Source organism: Chenopodium quinoa, unplaced genomic scaffold (assembly GCF_001683475.1).
Source record: "Chenopodium quinoa cultivar QQ74 unplaced genomic scaffold, ASM168347v1, whole genome shotgun sequence".
Lineage (NCBI taxonomy): Eukaryota > Viridiplantae > Streptophyta > Magnoliopsida > Caryophyllales > Amaranthaceae > Chenopodium > Chenopodium quinoa.
In genome coordinates, this window is record NW_018743946.1 from 1,350,247 (window position 1) to 1,359,978 (window position 9,732).

General features: G+C 35.5%; 2 protein-coding genes across 2 annotated transcripts; one reads left to right on the top strand and one right to left on the bottom strand.

The window, feature by feature from the left end:
- On the top strand, positions 1-843 carry LOC110689041 (uncharacterized mitochondrial protein AtMg00820-like). Its single transcript, XM_021865788.1, has 3 exons — positions 1-369; positions 454-580; positions 725-843. The coding sequence occupies exons 1-3, from the start codon at positions 1-3 to the stop codon at positions 841-843; spliced, it is 615 nt and encodes a 204-aa protein (XP_021721480.1).
- Positions 844-2,250: 1,407 nt separating this feature from the next.
- Positions 2,251-4,827, bottom strand: LOC110688965 (amino acid transporter AVT1I-like). The gene is made up of 3 exons (XM_021865711.1): positions 4,638-4,827; positions 3,224-3,831; positions 2,251-3,053 (listed from the first exon to the last, which is right to left on the bottom strand). Exons 1-3 carry the CDS (start codon positions 4,774-4,776, stop codon positions 2,526-2,528), a joined length of 1,275 nt encoding a protein of 424 aa, XP_021721403.1. The 5' UTR covers positions 4,777-4,827; the 3' UTR covers positions 2,251-2,525.
- Positions 4,828-9,732: the final 4,905 nt, after the last annotated feature.

Below are 9,732 nucleotides of genomic sequence, written 5' to 3' on the forward strand. Positions count from 1 at the left end.
ATGCGTGATGAATATAGTGCTTTAATTGAAACGGGGACATGGGATTTGGTTCCAAGGCCTACGGGGGTGAACATTGTCAATTGTTTGTGGTTGTTTTGTCATAAATTAAAAGCTAACGGTGATCTTGAAAGACACAAAGCTCGTTTAGTTTGTGATGGAAGGTCTCAGATTAAAGGTGTTTACTGTGATGAAATGTTTAGTCCCGTTGTTACGCCGACGACTATTCGAACGGTGTTGAGTTTGGCTATGGCTCGTAAGTGGTCTATTCACCAACTTGATTTAAAAAATGCTTTTTTACATGGTGAATTGAATGAGTGTGTGTATATGCATCAACCCCTTGGGTTTGTTGACAAGAGATTTTCAGGTTATGTTTGCAAACTTCGTAAGGCCTTGTATGGCCTCAAACAAGCTCCAAGGGCTTGGTACTAGCGTTTTGCTAACTATCTTTTGCAGATGGGGTTTTTCATTGCTAAAATGGATAATTCTCTATTCATCTTCCGACATGGGAATGGTATGGCATATTTGTTGCTATATGTTGATGACATTGTGTTAGTTACTTCCTCAGATAAATTGCGTGAGAGTATTATTTCACGCTTGCAGAAAGGGTTTCCGATGACTAACTTAAGTCCATTGAATTATTTTTTAGGTATTGATGTTACACGTACTCTCTCATATTTGTTTGTGTCATAGCAAAAGTATGCACAGGAAATTCTTGAACGTGCAGGTATGAGCAGTTGCAAACCTGCGCAGACTCCAGTGGATACTCAATCCAAACTTAGTGTTGATGTCGGACCTCAGTTTCATGATCCAACATTCTATCGCAGTCTTGCAGGTGCCTTATAGTATCTCACTTTTACTCGCCCTGATATAGCATATGCAGTTCATCAGGTCTGTTTATTCATGCATGATCCCAAAGTGGCTCATTATGATGCATTGAAGTGTATTCTGCAATACATTCAGGGTACCATGTATCATGGGTTACATTTATATCCTTCGGCTCCTAAAAACTTGATTACATATACTGACGCAAATTGGAGCGGGTGTCCAGACACTCGTCGCTCCACTTCCGGTTATTGTTTCTTTTTGGGTGACAACCTTATTTCCTGGTCCTCTAAGCGTCAGCATACTCTCTCTAAATCAAGTGTAGAGGTAGAATACATGGGCGTCGCTAATGTTGTTTATGAGGCGTGTTAGCTCCACAATCTTCTTTTAGAGTTACATTGTCCTCTCCGGCAGGCTACTATAGTTTATTGTGATAATGTCAGTGCAATCTATTTATCTCACATTCCCGTACAGCACCAACGCACCAAGCACGTCAAAATAGACATTCATTTCGTTCGGGAAAAGGTGACGTTGGGGCACGTACGGGTATTACACGTTCCTTCTTGATAACAGTTTGCAGAAATTTTCACGAAAGGCCTACCTCGACAACTCTTTATGGATTTCAGGTCCGCTCTTAACGTACGTCCTTCTCTCGCTACGACTGCGGGGGTGTGATAGAATATAGGATTACTATTCTAGATATTATGTTAGCGTTGGATATATTTTGTATATATTGTGTAATTATCTTTTGAGATTTCCTAAGCTGATTAGGACTCACTCTTTTAACCCTATATATTGAGATCAATGGAATTGACTCCAATTTGAGGAGTTTCATATTATCTAACAATATGAAACTAACCAAGTGAGCCAACACTTTGAATTTTGGATTGGATGGACAAATTATGTTCTTTTAATCAACAATAATTGATGATAAAGTGGTTACTTTTGACGTAGATTTTTGTGAGTATAATTCAACCAACTCTATGGTTAGTTCCCATGTGCATTCTTTAAGGATAGATTGTGATTTTAAGGAAGAATTGTTGACCATATCCATATAGTCTTATATTCAAATCCAATTTAATTTGTTTCTCTATAATGAAGCTATCATGGGGTCCGGGAGCCTTTAATGATTGAACAGTATTGAAATTGTTCTGTAAAAAAAAATAAAAAATAGTACTTGAAATTGTTCATTCCATTTGTCACATATTTGAATATACAAAACAAGAAATTAAGTATAGGAGGATGCCACAGTTTCTCATGGTGAAAAATAAATTTTATTTTTTACATGGCATTTTCGTAAATAAATCAACAACTTTATTTAATTGTGGAGCCCACAATAATGAGAAAGTTGTTGATTTATTCACGAAAATGTCATTATGAGTTTCTCACCATGAGAAACATGGAATTTTCCGTATATTAGGAGGGAATTGAACTAGAGTCTATTCTGATTTACTGAATTGAGCTGAATTAAAATGAATTAAGCTAAACTAAATTGTTTATAAGAGAAGGAAATTAGAAACGAAACTTAAATGAAATGAACTGAACTAAACTAAACTAAACTGAAATTAAGCTGAATAGAGTAGACACTTAGTTGTAAACAAGACTACAAGTCTCTCATTTTTGCAGAGTTTTTAAGTATTATAATGGCAAAGATACGATAATATACAATACCAGATTGAATTGTACATCGTATATCAAAAAAGTTAGTTATAACCTACCACGTTTTCTCGAATAATGTCTACCAAAGAAGTGTAAGTACCAAATATTGCGATCAATATACTAAACGATACAGTGCCTAACACTAATAGCCCCTCGCCTCTTCTTATGCATTTGCCTGAAATCTTCAAGTAAAACAAGCAAGGAAGTATAATTGACGCGGTAATGCTTAAAAATGCTCCTACAAGAGACATAAGAAACCCGAAAAATGGAACAACCAATGCTACAATTACTTGACTAGTAACCAAACCAGTCCTCAACATAAACTTAATGTACTTTTTCTTGTGATGATTTGGGAACAAGCTTTCGGTATAGTTCACAACAGGTTCTAACATTAGTGCATATTTGGACATGGGATTCACCAATGTAGTGTAAATTGCGATTTTAGAGCTCAATGCCTCAACTGGAAGATTCAGAGTTATTTGAGAGTTTACTTTTGTACCATACATCAGATAGCTGATGACTGCCATGGACGCGTAACCAATAGTTGAGCAAAGGAAACAGAGAAGTAGTACCTGCAGACAAGTTAAAAATAACAACCATTTAGATTCATGCACATAATATATACTATCTATGTTTCTTATGATATGCAACAAAGAAATATTTTATGTCTCACAAATAATAAGAAACAGAGATACTATCAGCCTTATTCAATGTTGTAAAAGATGAACATAAGAAATTATACCTTTGAAAATTGATGTTTTTTCTGCATCGAGTTGTACAAGCTAGGAAAAACAGGATGAGCGCAATAACAAAATCCATATAAACTAACAGTTGTAGGAATGCCTGACCAATTTAGGAGTTCCCCTTTACTGTGAAACCCGATTCCATCAAACGTGCCAACAGAAAAAATGGACATGATTATCACAACAGATGCGATAACACCAGCAGCAGATATGTAAGAAAGAATACTCAGATCATCCAAATAAATCGAAGGAAGAATAATAAGAGCAATAATCAACACAAAGCTCTCTCTTCCTCCAATATTCAGTCCACACGCGTCGAATTTCATTTCAGGGAAGAGGTTATGCAGATTGTCACCTTCCATGATCAGGAAACCTGTTACAACCAAGTATAACTCTGTGCACATAAACACTGATGTTATTAATCTTCCAATCTTTCCGAATGCACGATCTCCGATGTCAGGGTAAGTTCTTATACTCGAATCGTCTTCCATGCATCGCTTTATAAGTAAGCCTGTGTAGAATGCAGCCATTGCTACAATAAAAAGTAATAGCAGGCTCAACCATCCACCTGAAGCTAGTGCATATGGTACTGATAGTATTCCAATCCCTGATATAATTACAGTAGAATTATAAGAAAAGACATTAGAGAATTGAATTTGTATTAGATAGAAAAGTAGTTCAATTACAAGTGATTGGATCCTCTATCATCCTATTTTGGGAAGAAGTTAATGGGGGTAATGAATCCTATATTAAAATTATTGCACAATACTTTTACAAAAACAAGAATTCAACTCTCGTATTTTTTTTGGTTAAGTATTTACAGGCCAAACACTTAAGGTTGAGGGGTACTCCCAAAAACCTCACTTGGTCACAATTCAAGTCTTATATCTCTTTAATCGTAAGAATCTTATTAAAGGAGCTACGAGTAACACTTTAATAGTGTATAAACTATTGCACAATAGTATAGATATCTTTTGACTTGTTCTTTTTCATTCCCTTATAATATATGCACACTTATATTTTTTTTTTTTTATATTTCATAATACGTTAAATAGAATATAGTTATGAGATATTTTGTAAGATTCGTCTGGATATATGCTTTCAAAGACAAAATTTTAATACGAGTAGTATGTATTAAATGTACACTAATCCTCCTAAACTTATAAATGGTGTAATAAAAAAGAAAAAAAAATAATAAACATAACCCTTAGACCTATATATAAGAAGGTAAAAAAGAAAATATTAAGAATAAATTAATATTAATTACATCAATCTGTGCATAATTTTGTCATAAATTTCTAATTTAATTTTATTTTAAAAAGTATGTTTAATACTTATGTAAAGCCTTACAGGCTACATATATCATTATTCCAAAAAAAACCGAGAAATAAAGTAAACTCAAAGGTGATAAACCTGAGAGGGCGTTAAGGCCGTTGAAGAAAGTCTTCAAGAAAGAGGAATTGCCTGGTTCTGTTAAAGATATATTGTTGGCCTCCAAATGATTCTCCAAAAGAGGGTGGCTAATCATAACTTTTTCATCCTTCATTGTCATTTTCTTACCAATTTAGGAGAGAGGAAGAGAGAAACTGAATTTTAAGTTGAAATAAAATGTAAGCAGTGTCATGTAACTATTTATAAAGCTTTGACTCTTGTGTAGTGTGATTTGTTTAAACGATTAACACATGGAATATAGAGCCGTGGTCCGTGGATAATAGTGATTACGTTTTTGTACTATATTGTCATTTTGGACTTCGATTCTAGTTAGACTAACATTTCAAAACCTTATTTGTAATTGGAAAACTTTGAATTATTTTTAAAATTTCGAACTTTCATATGAATTTGATTCCAATAGTCTCGATCGATCATCTAATTTGTTATAACAAGTTATTTAACACGTGTCGACATATGATTGGTAAAAAAATTTAAAAAGAAAAAAATACAATTTAATAATCCCATCTATGATTGATTTACTTTTAATAATTCCAACTAAGATTTGTTATCTTATAATCCTAACTATTAGATATGTTTGTCTTGAGTAGTCCCAATTATCGGTAACCTGCTTAAACGGTAATTCTTTTTGTTTTTTTTTTGTTTAAAAAAAAGCCACGTATTAGCAAATGATTGCTCCAAATTTTTTAAAAACCTTTTTTAAAAAAGAAGAAAAAAACCCATCACAACCACTCCTAACCCCATCGTGAAACCAAGCCACCTCTAACCCCCACTGGAAACTAGTCGGCCTACCCCTAAACCCTCCAAAACGGTCGGTTGGCCTCCTTGCCACCCCTCCCGAGACACCAAAATCCCTCCCCTCCACTATTTTTTGACCTCTTGTCCTTACCCCCACTTTGGAAATCAGCCCCCCACCTAGATCTACAGCTAAACCCGCCACAGCCACCCCCACTTCCCACCACCGATTTCCGACCACACCCTTCCCCCAAAATTGACTAATCGATCTCCCCTCCTAACGAGATTCGGGTATTTGATGAAGTGTGCGGAAAGGAAGGAGGTGCAAAATCGGTGGTGTGGGTTTTTGGGGTTGGGATAAGGGAGGGGTAGTCGAGAATCGGTGGTGGGGGCTAGGGGAGTGAGTGGTTGGGTGTTTCCGACGGTTAAAAAAAATCGGTGCTGAAGGCAAGGGGGTCAGGTTGGGCGTGGGTATGGTGGCTAGCGTGATGAGTGGTATTTGTTTGTTTTTTTTTTTTTATTAATTTTTAAATTTTTTTTTTCAATTTTTTCTAAGTATTTTTCTTTTTATTTTTCAAAAATGTTTTTAGACAAATCACGTATTAACACGTGGTTTGGTAACCTGTAATTGAAGGTTATTGAGCACCTGTTGACCGGTTGGGACTACTAGAGGCAAAATACCCCAATACTTGAGATTATTAGATAATAAATCTTAGTTGGGATTGCTAAAAAGTAGATCGTTAATAGTTGGGATTATTAAAATGTATTTTTCCTTTAAAAAAATTAAAGAATATTTTTAAGAAAAATAAAAAATAATTATTTACTTAACTCAAACACCACCCCACCAGCCCAATCACCCTCCCCGCCGCTCAGCCCTGGTCGCCCTCCATCCTACGCCAGGATTCCCTCCATGTGCTGGCGAGACCACCTCCCTTCTCTTCCCTCCATCCCGATAGCCCCTCCCTACCTCGAATCCACTTCCTCAACAAAAGAACCCACCCTCAATCCTTACCCTTGTCGTTACACCCCTAGCTACGACCCCTCAACCGGCCCGCGCACCGCAATTCCTATGCCCATTCAGCTAATCCCACCCAAACCCAACCACTTTCTTAAATTGTTCTAGTTTTGTATTTATAGATGGGGTTACGAGTGGGGGTAATTAACTGCAAAAAGGGGTTGTGGGGGAAGGGTTATGGTCGCAATAAGGGGTCGCAGCGGGAAGAGAGCGATCGGCGGAAAGATTGTATGCGGTTCAGGTAGTCTAAGCGTCACTGCCGTGGGGGCAGGCGCGGGGGTGTAGGGCAGGGAGGGTACAGTGGCTCCTATTGGTGTTTCTTGCATTTATTTTTAAAATATTTATCTTTTAATTTTGTAAAAAATAATTAGTTAACTATAAATTATTACTAATAATCTAATCCTTTAAAAAAATTACTAATATTCTTTTTTTAAATAAAATTAAAATTATAACTTATTTTGACCAATTATATTGTGACATGTGTACATTACATTTTTTAAAAAAATAAAAATACCTTTTAAACAAGTTAATGGTCACTTGAGACCATTAAAAGCAAAATCATATCAAAGTTTGGGTTATATATATATATATTAACAGTATTTTTGGCTCTTTAGAGCTACTTTTATTACTAATTGGTGTTTTCTAGTGTTTAGTAGTATAAGTTGAGTTTTGTAGGAAATTGCATCTTTGGAGCTTTTTCCCGGGATTATTGCGGAACAACTAAGAGAATTTGAAGGCACGACCGATTGCATTGGACATCGAGCATTCAAGACCCGAAGTGGAGATTCGAATTGGGCCAAGAATGAAGTCCAATCCAAGTCCAGCCTATAGCCGGGGCCGATCGGGCGAGCTTTAGCCCGATCAGGCGGATGCCCAAAACAAGGAGGCGAAGAAAAAGGCGAGCCCGATCCGGCGCGCGTTTCTGAGGAGCTCTTTTCAGCGAACTTCTTAGTTATAATTAGGAGTAATTATAAGTTTTTGTATAAATACAATTTTAATGCTTGATGTTTAGTACCTCTTCTCTTAGACTTTCTCTCTCTACTAAGTTATTTTCTCTTTCTTAATTTCTCTCTACAACTTCACTCTTGTTCTTGATTCAACTTTTTGTTTGACGTTAATTTGGTAACGATTTATTCTCTATTACTTTCAATATTTCTCTTTCTTTATTTCATCATGTTTTCTTTAATTACTCTGATTAGTTTAGATTTAATTATGTGTGAGTAATTTAATTCTAGGGTTTTGAATTGGGAAATCCATAATTAATATGAAGGGATAATTTATTATTGTTGATTGTAGATAATGCATGATAATTTCTTATTGAATTCTTTTAATTCTTTACAATTAGATTATAAATTGAGCAGATGTGATTCGATTGTAAAAATATAGCAATATTGAATTGATGAATCAAGCAGATGTTAATTTGATATGGACTATTTTCAATAGGAACTTAGATCTAGTAAATTGCGAAAGCCTGTTAGGTCTATGTTGATTAATAAATTGCGAGAGCCAATTAATCATGTAATATGTGCAATGTTAATTATTTGTCGTTATGCTTTATCCCGAATTATTAAATATTGGTGAATCTGTGACCCTAGGCTTCCTTACTAATGATTTTCTACTTAAACTTGATCTCCGTAGTATAGTTCCTTTTTACAACAACAAATTGGTTACTTGATAATTTAGATTACTCTTAATTAATAAGGAATAAATTAATTTGTTTCCCTGTGGTTCGACCCTTATTCCTTATATGCATAGTTAGAGGACTTGGGAATTATTTTTGATTAGGTGATTACGACTTTAGCCTAATATATATATATATATATATATATATATATATATATATATATATATTAAAATCAGACAACCAAAAAGTTATAATAAGATCTAATGAGCAAAATTTAAAATGAACTACGAATCTAATAATTTACATATTGAAGCGTTTGGATTTATGGTTTATTTTAAGACCTATTTACATGGACTTGGACTTAAACGATTTCAATGTGAGGATTTATTGAAGTTTTTTTTTTTTTTTTTTTTTTTGATTTAAGATATATTTTCAAAGACTTTGTGTTAAATAATGAATTTGGGCCGAAGATAGTTTGAACTTTGAAGCGTTTGTGTGTGTGTGTAATATATATATATATATATATATATATATATATATGTATATATATATATGTATATATATATATATGTATATATATATATGTATATATATATATATGTATATATATATATATATATATATAACAACGGATACAAACAGGCTATTTATTACTATTAAAGCAAATAAAGTTAACCGACGCTTCCCCATCTATTTGATGAGCTCGATGAACCCGGTGCCGGTCCGCCTTGTGTATGCAACAGTAACGAAAGGTAGAACCAAGCAGAATAATCTTGGGAATGAGCCAAAGTTAAGCAATGTTACCATGACCACCCCCCCGAAGAAGGGAAACAAGATTATAGGAGTCAGTGAATGTCGTTACAGATTGAAAACCTCGATCCACAGCCCACTGTAACCCATACATGCACGCCAGTGCCTCCGTATGTAAAGTAGAGGTACAAACCCCAAAGTTACTTCCATCAAAGATACGTTCATCAAACGGGTCATCATTATCCACGCACCAACCCATCCTTGCTTGTAGAGAGTCCTTAAACCAAGAGCCATCAATTTGTAGAGAAAGTGCATTTGGGCCTTGAGTACCCTGATCCAACTAAGCCATGTAAAAACCAGGTGGAGGAGAGGCACCCCCCACCGCCCCCTACTGCGTAGGGGGTACAAACAGGAGCATCCGTGCTTACAAAGATTGCATGAGCATTCATAACGTCCGCGAATTGTAAAGAAAAAGGCCGGCAAGCAGTAGACTCCTGAAAGATTCTGGAGTTTCGACATAACCACAGACTCCAAAGTGTACCGACGAAGGTACCTAAGCGAGTACTGGAAGGCCCATCCTGACTAATAAAAAGTCGGATATACTGTAGGATCAAATATGAGAGAGAAAGGTCTCCATCTGAGCGAATGACGAGGCATCCACTCCTCCAAACCGTTCGAGCATTGAAACACATTCTGAAGAGATGTTGCAACTCCTCTGGTTCTGACCTACAAAGGTCACAAAAAAATCTTGAATCGAAACCCCTCTATGACTAAGTTCTACCCTGACTGCAAGTGCGCGATGTAGAAGTTTCCATAAGAACAACTTCCATTTTGGTTGTAACTGAAGAGACCAAAGAACTTTCCAAAAGGAACCCATACTCAAATTAGTTAAAATGGGAGAGAGTTGTTGTAGCATCGCATAACCAGTTTTCACT

Bases quoted from the DNA above. Each gene is read 5' to 3' on its own strand.
- LOC110689041 (XM_021865788.1), top strand. From the start codon at position 1: ATGCGTGATGAATATAGTGCTTTAATTGAAACGGGGACATGGGATTTG. The intron at 370-453 runs GTTTGCAAACTT...TATCTTTTGCAG, and splicing joins ACAAGAGATTTTCAGGTTAT to ATGGGGTTTTTCATTGCTAA. The intron at 581-724 runs GTATTATTTCAC...TTGAACGTGCAG, and splicing joins CTCAGATAAATTGCGTGAGA to GTATGAGCAGTTGCAAACCT.
- LOC110688965 (XM_021865711.1), bottom strand. From the start codon at position 4,776: ATGACAATGAAGGATGAAAAAGTTATGATTAGCCACCCTCTTTTGGAG. The intron at 3,832-4,637 runs GTTTATCACCTT...TAATTATATCAG, and splicing joins CGGCCTTAACGCCCTCTCAG to GGATTGGAATACTATCAGTA. The intron at 3,054-3,223 runs GTATAATTTCTT...ACTTGTCTGCAG, and splicing joins AAAAACATCAATTTTCAAAG to GTACTACTTCTCTGTTTCCT.